The sequence below is a fragment of the Onychomys torridus genome, chromosome 17 (assembly GCF_903995425.1).
Source record: "Onychomys torridus chromosome 17, mOncTor1.1, whole genome shotgun sequence".
NCBI lineage: Eukaryota > Metazoa > Chordata > Mammalia > Rodentia > Cricetidae > Onychomys > Onychomys torridus.
In genome coordinates, this window is record NC_050459.1 from 6,825,570 (window position 1) to 6,845,983 (window position 20,414).

A 20,414-nucleotide genomic window follows, 5' to 3' on the forward strand; every position below is an offset into this window, starting at 1 on the left:
AGATCCCAATCTCCCTGCCTGGGTGTCCCCCAAACAGTTCAAGCCAAACAACCTAGTTCAGTTCCATGGGAGCTCCACAGACACCAGTCCACAGTTCATGGGCTTCCACTAGTGTGGCTGGTCATCTCTGCACATCCTCCCATCATGATCTCGACATCCCTCGCCTGCAGTATCTCTCCTCTCTCTCACCAATTGAATTCCCAGGGCTCAGCCTGGTGCCTGGCCGTGGATCTCTGTATCTGCCTCTGCCTCCATCAGCCACTGGACAAAGACTCTATCATGACAGCTAGGTTGCTTGCTAGGCTGTTAAATGGATCGAATGTGAAACTTTTCGCAAATGCTCCACAATATTCTAAAGTGTAGTTCATAGGCATGTGATCAAAAACCACAACTTTAACATACATGTAAAAACACCAGTGCTGGCCCAAAGCGTAATAACCTGCAGCAGAATATTAAAAAAAAAAATCCACTTGAAAATGCTTGAAGTCACAGACGCAAATCAGTGAACTGACTCCAAGTAGAGTTTATGATAGCTCACATATGTGTGTGCACATGTGTGTGAGTATGCTCATGCATGTGTATGTATATACATTCATGTGAGTGTCTGTATTTGTACACTTGTATGTGTGCACATGTGCAACGTGTGTTTGTGTGTGTAGAAGTCCATCAGCATCCCAGTCAGCACAGCCTTAAGATTACTTCTCCCTCAAAATGTAAGTGCATAGGATGCTTTAATGGTCCAGGACAGCACATCCCTGTTTCACCAGGACACATGCATGGATCATGAAGTGCTGTAGAGCAGCTCAGGGAACACTGCAAGGACGTTCTCTACCCCAGGCTCACAGAGGGTCTGCTGCCCCTCTCCACAGTACTCCTCACAGTCAGCCCAAACTGCTCCTTTAGATTTGTTACTTTATTATTATCACTTACACCTGGTGCCGAACCCAGCCAAACCCAGAAACTTACTCAGCTGTGGCTGCTGCAAAGACCGTCGTTTACCCATGGTGCACTGGGCAGCAGGAATGACCCTGCTTATCACGTGTAGGGTATCCATGACGCTACCCGAAATGTTCTTTAAGCTGACATTTAGTGGCGCTGGTCCATCCTTTTCCATTATTTGTAGTCTTTGCAAATGTGTATGTGTGTATACATAGTGCATATGTGTTGGCAGACAAATATGGCTGCTAAGTGTCTTGTCTAAGAACCCTGCACCCTGGCTGGACAGATGGCTAAGTGGTTAAGACCCTTGACCTAGGTTCAACTCACAGCAGCTAAACACCCAGGGTTAACTACAGGAGACCCACACTCTATTCTGGCCTTCTTGGGCATTGCACACATGTGATACACATGTGTACAGCCTTCTTCTGGCCTCCTTGGGCACTGTACACATGTAACACACATATACACATGAAGACAAAGCACTCATCCACATAAAATAAAATAAATAAATATTTTCTAAGAGAACCGTTCATGATACATCTTAGTAAGGTCCTAGCTCCCTTAGCTGAAAGTTGTGGATAATTATCCAGGTGATCTCATAGGGATTAATTCTTGTTGGTGACATCACTAAGTGCTGTGAACAGTTATCACCTTAGATGAACTAAGTCTACAATGAGAAATAGTAAAGGGCATGCTCTGGAAAGAGTTTCTCAAACGTTTACTGAGGTTTTAAAACTACCCAGTCTACACAGGTAACTTCTTCACCACAACATTTTGAAAATCTGCCATTCAAGACAAGATGTCTGGGTAAGATCTTGTTAACAATAACAAAAAAAAAAAAACAAAACCATATCCATGTTTGTATTCCATCAGCTGGGTTAATCAAAAGGTTCCAGCAACTTGTCGATGAATCCCTTTGCATTTTCAAGTTAACTAAAATCTCTTCTCTCTTGGTCAGCCACTTCTTTACTTTGGAATCCATCAGAACAACAGTGCACCATTCCAGGTTCTCCATAGTCATAAACTACCCAACAGGAATCAACAGGGACCTAGACGGAACCAGCTTTAAGGCTGGTTCATTGGCAAGGTTCACAGAGGAATAGTTATCTCTTCCTTTAAGTGGCCAGATTAAGGAATACACAACCCCAGTGCAAGCTATGGAGTAATTATGCTGCTGTTGGTTATTTTCAAACCCATAATTAGCCATGAAAAAGCATGTACAAATAAAATACTGTGTTTATATTTCTCATATGAAAAGCCGTTGTTCAACAACAAAGACATCAAAGAGCATATTTTATAAAGCTGGTATTTTTGTAATTATGTGACTTAGAGCTGAACATAATTCAAAGGGGAGACCCTCGGGGGGCGCTATGAAGAGTGTCTTCAGGCTGGGAGTAAAATAGAATTTTCTCTTAGTGGTTGAAGCCAAGGCCATTGGCAAAGGAAAGTCTGATGATAAAAATCTTTTTCACTCACAGACTATAAGCACAGCAGCTTCGGGATTAAGAGATTGATAGGTCCTTTCATCATGTTCTCATCTGCATATACTTAAGGAACCAATCCTCTCCCAAGCTTCCCCTCTCTTGTTTACTGTTTAAGAGTAAATTCTGTGCCTGCTCCACATCCATATGTGAGTCACACATGATGAAATGGCTAATTATTTATTCCTCCTTTTACAAGGTGCACTGTGGGATATCTTTTATCTTGGTGACTAAATAACCATTGCCGTATAATAACAGGGCTCAAAGTATCCAAGAACTACTTCCACCAGAAATCTATTTTAAAAAAAAAAACAATATGCATTTGTCCCTCTACTTTATGTCTTTTCTCTCGTGTAGGTTCCAAAAACTAAGTGATGAAATGCATTCCAAGAGGAAGGGCTCACACATCGAGATATTAAAATACTCTGCTGTGCATTGGGTCAGCAATGATGGAAGCCTTTTAGAAACAGCCTCGGTGATAATTCTGAGAGGACACTTGTGTTCTTTGGAGCACCTTCAGATTTTGGTCCTTGGATCCACATTCATACTATATTCACACATGCACTGGCAGCTAACAGCAGTGTCCTTTGCTGTCAGTGGGAGAAGTTGAAGGGAACTTGGTGAAACAGCTGCTTGGGAAATTCACTTTGATTATTTATTTCATTCAATGTATCACTTACAGACATGGTATTTCTTAACCAGAATAAAAATAGGTTCTACGTCATATAAAATATCCCAGAGCAGGAAAGGCATGACACTGACTAAGACCTGTTCTTAACAGTCAAGGGACGAACATAGAAATACTCATGTATTATTTTTCAATTTCTCTGCTCTATTTGTGAGAAAGATCAGAAACTTAATATCGTAATGTGAATGCCGAACTGCCAGGCCATTTAGGTGACACATAAATTTGGATAAAGACAGAAAAAAATTGTATCTATACCAAATTAACATTCCTATGGATCTTCTAATGATCTGTGTGAAAAGACAGACAGTTGAGTGTCCCAGAGGATTGCCAGCTATCTCCCTATAAGATTACAATCACCAGAGGTGGTGGTGCACACTTTTTGAGTCAACACTCAGAAAGCAAAGGCAAGCAGAGCTCTGTGAGTTCAAGGCCAGCCTGGTCTGCAAAGAAAGTTCCAGGATAGCTAGAGCTACACAGAAAAACCCTGTCTTGAAAAACAAATAACAATGATCAATAATCACAATGATTGTGGATATTGAAATTTTTCATTGCTAGACTTTTGCTCTTATCTATTTAAAGTGAATATTGTGAGAAAATTAAGCATCCATCTAGTTAAGGTATATGAATAAATACTGTACATCATTTCCTAGAATGATTCATAGATTTCTAGCAGGTACTAGACAAAAAACCAAGTCTATTAATAAAGCATCAGTTACGATCTTTGCACATTTGCTGTGTCAGCTGGAGTCACTCACTGCTCTCTTTCTCCTCTGTAAATACAGGGGGGGAAAGTTAGGAAAAGGCATATCACTAAAACTGTTTCTTAAGTGAAAGCCTGCATTTAAATTTCCACTTTTTAAAATTGTTTAAGATTCCAATTGCTCCTTTTAAAAACAAGAATTGAGAAATGGTCCCTAAAATTTTAGGACAACAGTTATTTTAAAAAATGCTATGTTCTTAATTGTCACGATCTTAAATCAACCAATGTAATAGAATCAATTTTCATGAAGTTTGAGACAACATAATGATCAATGAGATTTCTTAGTTTTCCAAGTTTTGAAGTCATTTAGAAATGAGAAACGTATTTATCAAAGAATACATAAGACACACAGAAGTGATCAGGTACTCACTCATAATTTTTTCTATCTTCAAAAAGGTAGAGCTGAGCCTAGGGGGTACACATTTGTCATGAGTTCTCTAGGGGCCAAAGAAAGAGGAACCTAGGTTTTCGACCAGCCTGGGCTACATAGTGAAACCCTATCTCAGAAATCCAAGGGTTAGCAATATAGTTCAAGGGTCCAGAAATTTTCTAGGATGCACAAGGCACAAGATTCAATCCCAGACACAAAAACAAAAATGAGAACGGGGAAGGAAGAGTTAAAGCATGGAAGATGAAGGGGATGGTGGTGGGAATCCAGTCCTAATCATAAGGACAACAAAATGCCTAAAGCTAGTCAACTAAAGCTAAGAGATTCACAACTGATCAAAATACAGGCAATAAATGATGGTAGGCGAGAGGGGGGATGATTCCCACATGATACATCTACACTGCAACCCTATACTTAAGGCAAAAAAAAAAAAAAAAAAAAAAAGGAAAGAAGGAAAGAAAGATGGTAAGAACCAGAGGATCAGGATATCTAAAACAAGATAGTGTTTTCTAGACATCAAGGGAGAGTGGTACATATCAAAAATCAACCAAATGGTTGCCCAAATAAGACGTGCATAATGGCAACACATAATGGGCAACAACATGCCCTACTGACATGACAGTGTAGACAGAGGAAATTTTACAAAGTTCCCCTACCCTGGACGAGGAACTATAGGCAACCAATAGGTGTTAGGAGGTGTGCTGAGTAGTTATACATCAACTTGACACAAACTAAAGTCACTGGAGAGGAGGACATCTCAATTAAGAAATGATTTCTGTGGCACCAGAAGTAGGAGGGATCAAGTGAGTGGGAATGGGGAACAGAGTGTGAGGAGAGACAGCTGAAATCGGGAGGCCTCTGGGAGGAGGCGTGGAAACCTGGAGCACTGAGATCTATCAGGGAGACCCTAGTGAGGACTTCTAGTAATGGAGGATATGGAGTCCCAACTGGCCATCTTTGGTAGCCAGGCAAGCCAGTGGTGGGAGTTGGTTACATTTAGCTGAGTTGTTGATCCAGGAGGTCCAGGGGAGATCTCTAAACAAGCCAGGCTGATGCTAGGACAGAAGGTTGCTCTCTGAAAACTGTCAGCAGGGCCCTATTGCCAAGGACAATATCCACACAGCTCATTGGAGAGGTCAAGCTGGTGCCGGCATGGAGCCCTCACTCCAAATTTCTAGTCCGTTCAGTGAGAGAAAAAGAAGCTGCAGGCTACAGACAGAGTAACCTAGACATCAACCAAGCCACAACACCCCCCCACCACCACCACCATCTACACTCTGTACTGCCTGCAAAATTTACTGGGCAATGGTGATGTAGAATTTATGGGAGTGGTCAACCAATGTTTGGTTTAACTTGAGGCCCACACCATGAGAGGGAGCCCATGCCTACACTGCCTGGATAGTCAGGAACCAGAGACTGGATAGCCCAGAGACCTGGGCTAGAACCAAATATGACAGGCCAAAAAAAAAAAAAAAATCAATGAAATGTTTCTGAATGATAGTCTGCTATACTCATCAATCGGTGCCTTGTCCAGTCATCAGCAGCAGCGCCCCTCAGCAACCGATGGGAATAGATCCACAGCCAAACATTATACAGAGAGAGAGTCTAAATTGGAGGTCTCTATCAGATCCCTCCCCTCAGGGATTAGGGAACCCCACTGAAGACAGGGAGGAAAGACTGTAGGAGTCACAGGGGATGGAGGACACCAGGAGAATATGGCCTACTGAGCCAAATCAACTCAGCAAGGCTCATGTGGGCTCACAGAGACTGGAGCAGGAAGCACAGGGCCTACACGGGCCTGCAACAGGCCCTCTGCATGTATGTTACAGCTGTTAGCTTGGTGTTTTTGGAGATGAACATTGGGAACAGGTGTGTCTTTGACTCTTGCCTGTTCTTGAATTTTTTCCCTCCTACTGAATTGCACCATGCCTTATTGTACCTTGTTTTGTCCTGTTTGGCTGTTGTCTCTTAGAGACCTGCTCTTTTCTGAAGGAGAAGTAAAGGGGGAGTGGATTAGAGGAGAAGGGAGGTGGGGGGAGCTAGAATGAGTGGAGGGAGGAGAAATTGTGAGCACAGTGTATTTTGTAAGAGAAGATGCTATTTTCAATAAAAGAAGAGGAGGAGGAGGAGGAGGAGGAGGAGGAGGAGGAGGAGGAGGAGGAGGAGGAGGGAGAGTGGGGGAAGAAAATGTCTCCATAAGATCAGGCTGTAGGCAAGCCTGTATGGCATTTTCTTAATTAGTCATCAATGGGGAAGGGCCCATCCCATTGTGGGTGGTACTATCACTGGGCTGGTGGTCCTGGGTTCTATAAGAAAGCAGACTGAGCAAGCCAGTAAGCAGCACCCCTCCATGGCCTCCACATCAGTTCCTGCCTCCAAGTTCTGGCCCTGTTTGAGTTCTTCCCCTGACTTGCTTTGATGGTGGACAGCAATGAAGAAATGTAAACCAAATAAACTTCTTCTTGCCTACTTGCCTTTTGATCATGGTGTTTTGTCACAGCAATAGAAACCCTATCCAGTCTGAAGTGGTCAATACTAAACACACATACATACAAACAGCACTAAGCAGATTCAGTAGGTTACATATATTCATACACACACACACACACACACACACACACACGTGTGTGTGTGTGTGTATATATATATACAGGCATTTATACATGTAACAAAAACAATTTAAAAAGAAAGAGCCATGGATTTGGGAGAGAATAAAAAGAGTAAATGAAGAGTAGGACTAGGGTAAAAGGTGGGTTGAAATATTGTAAATATAGTGCTTGTGTATGTATGAAATTCTCAAAACTATAAGTGGCAGACAAGATACAAACACCACTTCTAGGCAGCCCATGGGGCAGGGCAGAAGAGACTCTCCCAGTTCCACTGTGTGAGCTCTCACTTACCCCACTGCATGGCTGGCTCTTGGGCATGATGCCAATGCCTCAGGAGGTTTGCATGCGGACCAGTTCCTACCTTATGGCCTAGAGCAACCAGTGTTCTTTCTAGGCAAAAGAATCCTGCTCTTCCATTGTTTCAAATTCAGACCTTTTAAAGAATATTTCTTTTCCCCAGATGACTCCCAACAGCTTCTTTGATTCTTAAGGCGTAACTTATCCTCATTGCCTTAAAAAAAAAAAAAAATTCTCTCTGGAAACCGAGTTCAAGATCTCTGCCAGACATGTCAACTAGACTAGCACAAGAATGATTTGGATGAGAGCTGATCACTGGGGCTGGGATAACGTCTTCAATATTTGGTACCTGCCCAGGGTTCGCAGTGCTGAGGGTACAAGCTGTATGGAGCACCACTGTTCTCAGAGTAGTCTGAGAGGAATGTAGCTGTCTAGGAAAAAGACTTAGTCAATGCTCTTAGTCAAACACAGACTCTTCTCTTCTTCCCAGCAGTCTCCTCATCAGGACAGACCTCTCAGACAAACGACCTAGACCCTTCTGATGCTCGGGAACACTTTAATTTCTGACCTCAAGTTGGTGCGACAGCAGCATTGATAAAATGTGAAAAGGCAAGTTCGCTACTTTTATGTGCAACAAGATTTTTTTTTGTCCCATCCACTCCTGCTATGATCCTCCCGTCCATCTGTTTCATCTCCTCCAAAACAAACAAACAAACTGAAACCCAAATGATCATAAACACAAGGCTGGTGCCAGAACAGACAATAAATATCATTTCAAACAAGTCCCATGTGATTGAGAGCCAGGTGCTGGTAGGTTGAAATCCTTGGTCTGTCGTGCTGAACTGTGAGGTCCTTGCACATTCCTTAACTTCTATCCGTGCTGGGTGCCCCATTTGTCAATGAAAGCTAACTTGACCCCTGATGTCGATTGTTTTAGGGGATGACTCATGACAGAGCCAGAATTTCAACCCACTACCATCTGACTCCTAATCATATGGGGCTGTTTTAAATTGCCTCATGGACGGTAGGGTCTTCTGTATAGGACAAGGAAGGTATAACCAGGACATGTGAACAAGAGAGTTGCCCAAATAAAACTTGTCTAATACTACACAAATAGATATGTCAGTGTGAATGGAGGGGATCTCACAGGGCTCCACCCCAGGATGAAGAAAGAGCTAATGGCTGCTGTGGAAGAAGAATCTCCATGGATCAACCTCTCCATAGGTTATCCAGCTCCACGTGGTCAGCCCTCAATACACACATGCTTGAGAATAACACTAAATGGATTCAGGAGGGCGTGTGTGTGTGTGTGTGTGTGTGTGTGTGTGTGTGTGTGTGTGTGTTTAGGAATAAGTAAAGAAGTCACCAAACTGAGTCGGATTCTGGGGGACACAGAAGAAGTTGGAAGTGAGTGAGAAAGGGGCAGTAACACAGTACTCATGTATGACATTCTCCAAAAAGTTAAAATTAAATAAAATAGGTATATTTTCTTGAGTTGCCTTTATGTGACTGGCTGACTGTAAGAAACCAATAAGAGGGTGGGATTCCCTAAAAGTGGTTTCAGTCTTGTTGACTGTGCAGAGACATAGCTATAGGATTGGGTTAGTATGTCAAAATAAGTGCAGGAAACCAGAGGGGGTAAATCAAACATTTCTATCCTGGTGCCACCACCATGGCACTGGGCGCTACGTGCTCAAGAGGAAAGTTTGAGCATAGAATAGTGATCAATATGAGCACAAGGGAAGAAGGAATGTGTCCATCGGAGTGTTTACTTACGAGTTATCCTCAGTTCCTTCCTCTCCCGGGAGAGGAATAAATGCTTAGCTTGCTAGCCTTTAAAATATTCTGACCAAATAAATACATGAACAGGAAACAGAGGGTAATGCTCTGTTGACACTGCTGTGACCTCCCTTTTTAGAACTAAGTGCTATTACCAGGAACAAGAATGCTAAAAAATGAAGACAAACGGCCGTTGGTCCCTGTGAAGGACTTTTATCTTTGCCCGCCACTGTCGATGGTGTTCTCACTGTGCAGTTAGCACTGTGGGGTCCTTACTGTGTGTTGAAAGTGTCAGAAGGACAGTGGAGTAGCTGGGTCTGTTTGAGGGGCCCCTGGCAGTGGGATCAGGATCTATCCCTGTGCATGAGCAGGCTTTTTGGAGCCCATTACCTATGGTGGGACACACCTTGCACAGCCTTGATGCAGAAGGAGGGGCTTGGACCTGCCTCCGCTGAATGTACCAGCTTTTGCTGACTTCCCATGGGAGGCCTTACCTTTTTTGAGGAGGGGATGGGAAGAGGGGGGAAAGCTTAGGGGGAGTGGGAGGAGGAATGAGAGGGGGATCTGTGGTTGGTATGTAAAATGAATAAAAAATTTCTTAATAAAGAAAAAAAGAAAGTGTCAGGAGGAATACTTGAGATTATCTAGCAACCATATAGTCTGAGACAAAGACGCTATCAAGGGTTGTGGTGGGCAGGACCTAAATGTCATCCCATTTGTACATCTTCAGTAGGAAAGTACTCCTGATTTCCCCCCCAAATATCACTCTGCATGGGATCCTACCATAGCCCTGTTCTCTTTCTGTAGACTGCACTGCAGAGAAGCTCTTCCATGTCCTTGGAGCCAGTCGAAGCACAGAGAGCAAAACTCTACTAGGTGATGCCTATCACCTGTTACAGTGTCTTGTTGGTCTTTGTTTTCTCATGGAAAGCATTGCCCCATCCATGGAGCAAAGGATAGAGTCTTCCTTTGACCCTACTTTGTTCTCTGGATTCTGGCACATGTGTATCTGCCCTGTTCAATGAGTCTGGTTCAAAGCCAAGGCCATCTACTACAGGACTTCCTTTCTACTCCCCCAGTCAAAAGAATACTAGTTATTACAAACTGAGTACCTGTGTGTGGTACAGTAAAGAACACAGAATTTAACAAATACTGTGCAAATATAGGAGGTTGAAGTTCAGGATACCATCTCTAAAAATAAATCCAGATGCTCCTGAACTTTCAATTTCTAGGAAGATACATCACCCAAAACTTTCCTCAACACTATTCCTACCTTTGAGCTGAGGAGGTTAAGGATAACACCCCAGTCTTCCTCACTGACCATCCCTGGATGGCTACCCATCTTGCTTAGGTCAACTACAGGATCTATTTAGACTGAAATAGAGTTTGTGTTCATTTCTAACCTTAAATAACAGGGAAAAGGCCAAAATATAGAGTGCAACACTTTTATTTTAGCTGAGCTTTTGTTTAACATTTTACTCAAGAGTTACTGAATAATTCAGTCACCTTTCTCAGGAAGCAGAACGTAGGCCTGTACAACAGATCAGGATTCCATTAAGTGTAATGAAATGTCTACTTATGAAACCTGTAAACGAGTCACCAGAAAACTCATAAGACCTCAGGTGAGGACAACATTAGTTTTCATGGTGTTTGCCATGACTTTTAACGAACTGTTACCAGTTACGGGGGGGGGGGGGGGGCATCACTTTATCTTGGTTAAATAAGCTCATATTAAAAAAATTACATGCTGTGATAGCTGTGATAGTTTGAATGTAATTGGCCCTACACGCTCGTAGGGAGTGGTGCTATTAGGAGGTGTGGCCTTGTTGAAGTGGGTGTGGCCTTGTTGGGGGCAGACTTTTAGGTTTCCAGTGCTCAGGATACCACACAGTGTCTCAGTCAATTTCCTGTTGCCTTCTCAGCTCTAGCATGATTTCTGCCTGCATGCCAGCATACCCCCCACCTTGATGATAATGGACTGGACCTCTGAAACTGGAAATGAGACATCCCAATTAAATGTTTTCCTTTTGTAAGAGTTGCTGTGGTCATGATGTCTCTTCACACAAAAACCCTAAAACACATGCTCTGTGAAAGAGGCAGGCTAGAACCCCTGATATTGGTTACTTGGGCAGTGTCACGTAAGTAGCAAACGGTGAAAGTGGGGAACTTAATCAGTCTATGCTCAGTGTCCGACCATTTCACTACACTTCCCTATTAAATACAAACCTATTTTTTATCCTGGGGAATTTTCTGTTCAGCATGTCTAGTAAGAGGACCATATATAATCTGTTGGCAACACATTCCTAAAGATAGTAACTTTAGCAATATATGCAATATAATGATTGATCTCATACTTAAAATCACTCAATATTTTATATCATTTTGAAATGAGATTTCTATTTGAAGTATATTCTAATTGAAGGTTACATTTATTTTCTGAACTACTATAAGTAAATTATTGTTCCTTTTAAAACCATAAGTGGTAAGAAGAAGGAGTCTGGATGTTAAAGAGTCCATGATCCTCTCTCCCCCAAAAGCTTTAGCAATGATGGAGACATAAAACCATCCACTTTGATGAATAGAGTCATTTCAACACCCCACCCTGGTCTAGATCTTTAGATCAATAGCTACAAGTACAAGTTCATTTCATTGTAAGTTGTTTCTGTGAGGAAGCCGACATCCATTTATTCTCTCTTTTCTCTGACAAACTTAATGAAAGTAGTTGGATTTGTCTTCATTCACGGTCAACTTACACTTTCAGCCACCACTCCTTGACATCTCTTCTTGTCATCCATTAATCCAGAAGTGTAAGGTCATCAAGACACAATTGCCCAATTCATTGATCTAATTTTAAAAAATATTTTTACATTTATTTACATGTATGAATGTGTGCACATGCATGTGTATCACCCATAGCACAGAACATGGAGATCAGAGGACAACGTGTGGAGTTGATACTCTTCTTCCATGACATAGGATCCAGGCACTGAACTGAGGTGCTCAGTCTTGGCAGTGAGCACCTTTACCCACAGAGCTATCTCACCAGCCCCTCCCTGACCTAAATGTCCTTCCTGCAATGTGTGACACTCTTGACTAGTTTTATATTTCTCTCAAAACTATTTTTCTCTTTCTCAGATTTGGATTTGGCATGTATCCCCAAGACCTGTGCTCTAAATGCTTGGTTTCAGGCTTTGCCTGGTTGAGAAATGATGAAAACTTCAAGAGATGAACTCTAGAGAAGGTTTCCTGGGCCTTGGGAGCATGCCATCGATCCTCTTCCTTCTCTTATTTTTCTTCTATGTGTTAGGTGGAGGTAAATGATTTTTGACATATGCTGCTCTACCTCACCAGAAGTCAATACTAATAAAGCCAACCAATCACAGGCTTACCTCACAAGGCAGACATGAAAAGTGAATGAAATAAAATCGTTTCTGATCTCTAACAATTTCTAAGCTCCATTGGCTGCTCCTAACACTCAAGTGTCTGGGTCATTAGCATTGTAGTCTGTGAGAGTGAATACCCTGTCATGACCACCCTTTAGAGCTTAGTCCAATTTGCATTTGAAACTAACGAAGTTATTGGCAGTTCAATAAGGAACCCAATCACTTTTAAAGAGAGTTGCAGAGAAGAAAGGATCCTGAATTTAGGATTCCCCATGAGACCACTTCCTGTGGAGCATGCAGCTGAATTTCCAAGTGGCTGGCAAGGACAACAAGAAAACACAGCCACAAGGAAGGGAGGAAGCAGGGGAAAGAGGCTACAAGTCGTCAACTTCTCAGTGCTGAGGGAATCATTGCTTCTCTGGAACAGAATGGAGCAGCCAACATACAAAGGTTCTCTGAATGCATCTAGAAATGATGACTGCTTTCACTCATCCCACACAAGGGTGCACACATCACTAACAAGATCAAAGCTACCATTAAATATGAAAGGAATATCAATGTATAAGATTTTTACCACCTGGGATCCCTATTGTAGAATTTTGCTTATAAATAACTGGATGTAGAAGCAGACTATAGGAAGCCCGGGAATGAGCCATTATCACTTAAAAAAACTAAATGTTTCCATGCATCTAGTATAACATACAGCTTATATTCAGTGCTTACTAAAAAAGGACATATGCTAAACTTATCTTATTTTGAAATTAAACATCAGAGTAAATTAAAATAATTCATTAACAAAAGTATTTTAAATATATGACTAAAATGATGGTTATTTCTAACCACTTGCAGAGGGAACAGTTTCTGTTAAAAATATTTCCTAAACTAAGCTGGGAATCAATCTATGTTCACTAGCAGTGTGTATCTCATAAAAGACTGTATACAAATGTCAAGTAACTATTGTACTGCTATAAAAAAAGAAAACATAGTTTATTAACATTATAAAGAAAAAGAGTCAAAAATAAGTAATTCCTCTGGCTTGAGTCTATGAAAACCAGCCATACACTTTCAGTAAAGTCTGAATTTTGTACATTTGAATATGATCAGGTTAAAAGCAAAATTAATAAAGTTGGGGCATCTCAAATATTGCCACTCAGTCTCTGCACTCCTGTGCTAGGCCCATTCTGTGAACATGGTTGGAATGACGTGGCACATCAAGAAGCCAGTCCTCAGGCCCACCTTTCCACACCCAGGCATCTCCTTAGCTCCAAGCCTCCCCTGCATCAGGTAATTGACATTTTCTCCCTCAACTGTCTCACCAGATTTTCACTTCCCATCTTCTGTGTATATGTTACATTTCTACAAAGTATCTGGCTGGTTCAACTTTCACTACAATTATTAGGCACAATGGAGATACAAGAACCAAAAGAACTTGGTTGAGCTTTATAATCACTGGTCCAACTTTGAACAAGCCTAGGCACATGACACCAGATAAATGACATTAGAATCTCTAGACACCAGCTTCTAAGGATGGCCAGGATCCTCCAACAGGGCCCCATGGGCACCTATCTACAATCTATGTCTAGTGATATTAAATAAATAACTTTATGATCTAAACCTACAGGAACAACAGGGTGCTTGGGGCTTAGTCATTATAAGATTGGCATGTTTTTGTGAGAAATGAAGTTAAATCAACAGCTCATATAATCCTAGTCTAAATATTCTGTTCCTTGAAACAGATATTTATACTTTGTTCTTGTATAGTAGGTTTAGCAAGAAAAACAATCACAGTGAATTATGATTTGCACATGAGGGGGGTGTGAGGTTGAGATCTCTGCTCGGTTTTTCTATTCCTCTGCACTTTAATTCAACTTGCATAAGCAGACACTGACCTCATCCAACAAAAGTGATTAAAACCAACATATATCAACATCTAGGTTATGTCCTATATAGCTGCTAATCTGACCCAGTTACAAGTCTGGAGTAAGAGCATACCTCTTGGTCTGGAAGACTGCAGACATTTCACATTAATGCATATTGTAAAGTGTTTTTCTATTATGAGGGAAATGCCAATGATAAATGAGCAATTGCATAGTGCAAACATATTTCTAAAAACCATAAATCTGAGTCATAAAATGATTATGATGGTATCTTTGACTTTAAAGTAGCCCTATTCATCTGCATGACCAGACTACCTGGTTCTGTAAAAAAACCATTCAATTACAAACATGACTGAGAATAATAAAGAAGCAGAATGCAAATGAAGATCTATTCTTAGATGTGTTCTCCATCCTCTAGACAGTGACATGTGTGCAGTCACTACAAACAGCAAACTAGTGCTAAAGGTTCAAACTTGGGATGAAAGCAGTTTTCAGGAGCTTCAGTTTCTTTACAAAACCTGTTTCCTGGCACTGGAGAGATGGGTCAGTTGTTAAGAACACTTTCTGATCTTGCAGAGGACCTTGATTTAATTTCCAGCATCCACATGGTGCCTCACAACCATTTCTAACTCCAGTTCCAGGGCAACTAATGCCTCCTCTGACCTGTATGGAATCTTGCATGCACATGGTGCACACACATATGCTCAGGCACATACATATACACATAAGCTAAAATTAAATATTTTAAAACTTTTTCTCTATGAACTTACAGAACACGAAACCAAAATAACAAAGACTAAGGACCATCCTGGTTTCCATTTCTGTTGCTGTGACAAAACACTGACCAGATCAGACTTGAAGGAAGAAAGGGTTTATTTGGTTTACGTCACCCTGTCTCAGATCATCATGAAGAAAATCAGAGCAGGAACTCAGGGAAGGAACCAGGAAGCAGGAGCTGAAGCAGAGACCACAGGGAAACACTGCTGACTAGCTAGCATCCAGACTCACAAGTCAGCCCTTTCTTGTACAGCTCAAGCATACCAGCTGAGAGATGGCACTTTCAACTGTAGGTTGGGCTGTCCTACATTCAATAACCAATCAAGAAAATGCCCCACAGACATGCCTACAGGTCAATCTGATGGAGGGAACTCTTAAGCTGAGGGTCCCTCCTCTCAGATATGTCAAGTTAAAAACCAAGTTCAGCCATCTCAAGAATTGTTTTGTTTGCTCATTTGTATGCAAAGTCCAAGTCCCATAACTCAAACTCTATGACCTCCAACCAGGTAGTACTGTGAGCAATTCAGACTGAAAAAGAAAATATAAAGTATTAGGGAAGCTTCGAGTCCTTGATATTCATGAGGTACTATGTAGTCTATGTCTGATAAATACAAACAATTAACTTGCTTAAATATGAGATTGGAAAAATAAAACAATAAAAGTATATGCATTCTTGGTAGCATGAAGACTGGAATTTATACAGCTGCAACTGAGCTTTACACTTGGCCATGACCTGTGTTAGAATCTAGTCTCAAATATGTGTTATTTCATCAAGCATATGAAAGCATTAAGTAAATGATGTTGTCAGTGGCAACGAAGCGTATATGTAACTCCAAAATGTATGTACCCTCAAGCCTCATTTATGTAGAATGTGTTTTCTAGAATGCTCAGGACTTAATAAAACAAAAAGTGTGATAAGAAGAGGAAAATCTTGTAAAAGCCAACCATGAAAATGACATATATTTGTAAACTGGAGTTTAGAAAATTTAATTTTTGTTATTGTCTGTAACTTGAAGATTTTGACACATTTGGCAGATTCTTATTATATGCTGAAGGCACTGTTTTGAATACCTCCATGAACTACAGGGAAAATTACTCACAACTTCTGCTACCTAATTTATATAATAAAAGGACCTTAAATGGCAAAGTATAAGTTACATATTTACATATGTGTACATTTCTTCATAAATACAAATATTTGCTTTATTTAAAGAAGTTAATCTAGCTATTTATCACAGTGTTGAAAAGTACACCAGAGTACAGATTTTTTTAATATGTTACAAAACAAAGGTCTTAAAATGTAAATTGGCTTTATTTGATCTCTACTTATAATAATTTAATAAAAAAAAACAAACAAAATAAAATAAAAGAAACCATGAGCTAATTCACAGCCCATGTGGGCCTGGAATGTACAATCCTTCTGCCCCACCCCCACAGTGATGGAGTTAATGGTATACACTGTAATGCTCACTTTCAAGTCATAGAATTACATTAGATGAGATGTAAGGGTTTTTCAAATATATAACTGGTCAAAAAAGAAGCTCTTTAAGAATTATTACATGAAATTTTAATTCAGTGCATCTTTATTTTATACAATGAATTTCTCATGGGAGAATATGAAACTGAATTCAATGATACATCTTAACTGAAAAAAGTTACTTGTCACTGCAGCAAATCTGCTAAAAAGTTCACGTGTTCATCCTAAAATATGAATACCACTAATTTAGGGTCCTAACGGGATGCTATACATCTCATCTACAGTAAGTACATTTATAAACCACTAAATTTGTATTTTAGGATTCTGTTGGCAGTTATGGAGACACAATGTGTTTACTTTTAGCTTACGTTTTTAGATAGCCTATCCTTTTAGCCTATCCCTGGCTTCATAACTGCCAAAAAATAGGGAGTGTGGAGATTTTTGCATGAATCTGAAGCAAGCGCCTGACAGTGGTCATTTTGTAATTGCAATTATGTTTAAATAAGCAAATGTTTTCATAAAGTCAGTTACAACCTTCAAAATCAACAAATACTTTAAATTGTCTCTTATATTTTGTATGAGGACATAGAAAATATTCATTAAACTACGTAAACATACATATATCATTTTCTATGTATTACAAGTAGGTTCATTTACCTTAAACCAAGAGCACTAGCACTCTAAACTTAAATTCATATATTTCTGAAACCATCTTTCATGAAATTAGTAGTTTGCCACTTCTCTGCCACCAAAAAATGAATGCAAGACATAAAGGCATCTCCAGTAATAAATTCTGTTGCACTGAGAAACACAAACATCTATGTTTACTTTTCAATGTGAAGAGAAATTGTTTAAAAGTGTTAAGATGTTTATAGTGCTAACAAATTCTACTTTATTCACAAACACAAATATAACATAAATATAATCTTAGAGTGCCTCAGGACATCATAAAATATTTACAGTAGACCTTCCCATTATAGATACAAACTCCATGTTGAGAATTAATTCTGATGAAGAGAAAAGAAACACTCCATGTATGTGGATGCTTCCACTAAGGGAGAGGATGACTGTGATCCATTGACAACACAGACTCTCTTTTCAATACTGAGCTAAGGAAATTAAAATTACAAGACATGTTGATGAGGGTTTAGAGTCACAGCAGTGTGCAAATTCAAATTTCACCATTGCCTTTAACTGTAAATTATTGGAATCTATACCACACTTTTAGTAGAAATAGAATTATCAACCATTTCCTTATCTTTATGTGTTATGCGACAATCCCATCAGGATAAATAGCAATGCAGTATATGCATTAGTCATTCACTGTTAGTTTCTACCACTAAAGATCATTTTACTTCCTAGGTGTAAATTACAGGCATGTTTAAAACATACATAGAGAACTAAATTTTGGCCTATCCATTGCTTAATGCAATTTTGAATTCCAGTCCAAGTTTCGGATCTTAAAAAAAAGACAAAGAAAAAAAGAAAGAAAAACCATAAGCCAGGTCAGCTTAACTTTAGCTAAGCTGTAAGGTGTGGCTCTTGATCTGACTTAAAAAAAGATGTCTGGCTCAAAGGATCGCAGATCCTTTGATCTGTACAACCCTCGACCCCTCCTCCATAGAAAGCAAGGGAAGGAGGCCCTCTGAGCGCATGGGGTTGAGGAAGTAGGGAAGGAAAGAAAAGTTATGGTGTCTTATTTCTTTTGAAATGCAATACAACTTTCTTGTGCTCTTCTGGAAATTACTTTGAAAAGCTAACATCCACACCACTGGAGATCCTATCCTCATGTCTTCCCAGCTAAAGGTCACTGCAGCAGCGCCTTCAATATTTAGGCCTCCTTGGGCAATTTCAGAACCACGGACAGCAGCACCTCCAGCAGCCCTGGATTGCATACTTCAATTTCCAAGAAACTCGCCTAGACTTCCCCTTTGCTAATCAGCAAGGTCACAGTCCTTGTTGACTATAACACAAGTTATTAATGATTTCCCAAAATTTCAACTCATAGAACGAAAGATTTGTCATTGACTATTTCTTTAGAGTATGCAAAAACAAAACAAACAAACAAAAACAACAACAAAGCACTTACATAAGATGTAGGATTACCAGCCTAACATTGAGAATCAATTGGTAGATAGCTAATCACAGCCTTCCACTCAAGACACAGATGTCTAAGAGAAAACAGGAGGCTCAAGGAGAGCAGGCCTCCAGACTTTCTGAGGAACAAGAGTTACCCCCATAAAACCCATAAAATGTGTGCGTTTGGCTGTTTTTTCCCCTACATCAACAGCTACACTTTATCTTGTTCCTGTGGCCAACCAACTTCAGTATGTCAGAAGTGGAGAAATGGTGTAGGTGGATCCCCTAGCCTTCTCCACGCCTGTCTCCAGCCCTTCTAACTACCTGTGTGCACTGGTCCTCTCTCCATGTTCCCAACAAGCAGTTAACAGTTTGAGCCAACTGCACATAACTCAGAGAAACAGCTAAAATCTTGGCGGTGTTATCTTGAAGTATGGACTTCCTAATATTCTAGAAAGGAAGGCATCAGGCTGCCAGCAACCCACCAGGTTTTCCCAACTCCAGCAGGAAGTCAAGTTCATAGAGCCAGATAAACCATGGTTAAACTTGTAAAAACCCGAGCCCGAAGATAAACAACTGAAAGAGACGAAAAGCCACAGTAGGGGGAAAGGAACCCACGGCCCCTACCTTGCAGTCCTCAGGACACGATTTCACCGAGTACTCATCCGACTGTAAGTACTTATGCAGCACACTTTCAAACTCTTCGTACTTCTCCTGAGCGTGGTGGTCGTAGTCCTGGTAAGCTTCGATGCACTGTCTACACGTGGTCATCTCACCGCCCTCTGTGAGCACCACGTCCAAACTGCAGTTCAAAGTGCTGGGACTGGACAGCCCCGAAAACAACTCCCAAAGTGTGTAGGAATTACAAAACGAAAGGTAAAAATCCGACAAGTTCCACAAGGGAGTTGGCCGAGAGCCCCTGGACGGCTGCTCCTCCCCCGCGGCCGCCCCCCGACTCCAGTTCCTGGCGCACACCGAGTCCGCGCTCTCCACGGTGAAGCACTGGCCGGAGGAGGCGCCCTGAGGGTAACAAGTCTCCAGGCGCCACACCGGCTTGGCAGAGTTTCCTAGAAAAAGAGCCCTGCTCCGGTTGTTCTTGCCTCGGTTGCCCTTGCCGCCGCCGCCGCCGCCGCCGCCTCCCGGGGAGGGGGGCAGGGTGGGGGACGAGGAGGCGGAGAGGAGTCTGTGAGCCTGGGCGGCGGGCGAGGACTCCCCCATGCTGGCCAGGAGCGCGGGCCAGGAGGGCTCCTGCTGCCGCTGCCGCTGCTGCTGCCGCTGCCGCTGCTGCTGCTGCTGCTGCTGCTGCTGCTGCTGCTGCTGCTGCTGGTGCTGCTGGTGCTGCTGCTGCTGCTGGTGATGCTCTTTGTCCCGGGCCCGGGTCAGCTTGGCCTCGGCGCAGAACCACAAGTGATCAGAGAGCAGGACTGTGAAAAATAAAAGAGAAGCCAGAGACAGTCGCCATTTCTGAGCCCGCTCTGAATCGATGCACGGTTTCTCGTTCTCCCGGGGTGCTGCCAACCAGATTTTTAAGCCGTCGTCATACTGCCGACACATCCAAGCACCCCTGGTCATATTTTGGGAACGCACAGCCCTGGCCGACTCCACCGTGAGGGCTCCTGTGCCGGTGTCACCACAATATGCATTGACTTAAAGGGTTTAATTTCCGTATCCCCTCCTCCCGTTTCTTCTCTCTCTCTCTCTCTCTCTCTCTCTCTCTCTCTCTCTCTCTCTCTCTCTCTCTCCCTACATAAATATTACTTTAGAGGAAGATCTTGCTTCCAACCTAATCATCAGCCGACCCCATCCCCTGGAGAGTGGGAGACAATGAGAGAGAGAGAGAGAGAGAGAGAGAGAGAGAGAGAGAGAGAGAGAGAGTGAGA

The 20,414-nt window shown here is 41.6% G+C and overlaps 1 protein-coding gene across 1 annotated transcript in view; it reads right to left on the reverse strand.

Moving 5' to 3' along the window:
- Positions 1-19,833, reverse strand: part of LOC118568929 (transmembrane protein FAM155A) — a 59,058-nt gene extending 39,225 nt beyond the window's left edge. The window contains exon 1 of the mRNA XM_036166495.1: positions 19,162-19,833. Coding sequence (XP_036022388.1) covers positions 19,162-19,752 — 591 coding nt within the window. The 5' untranslated portion in view covers positions 19,753-19,833. The remainder of the gene's footprint in view (positions 1-19,161) is intronic.
- Positions 19,834-20,414: the final 581 nt, after the last annotated feature.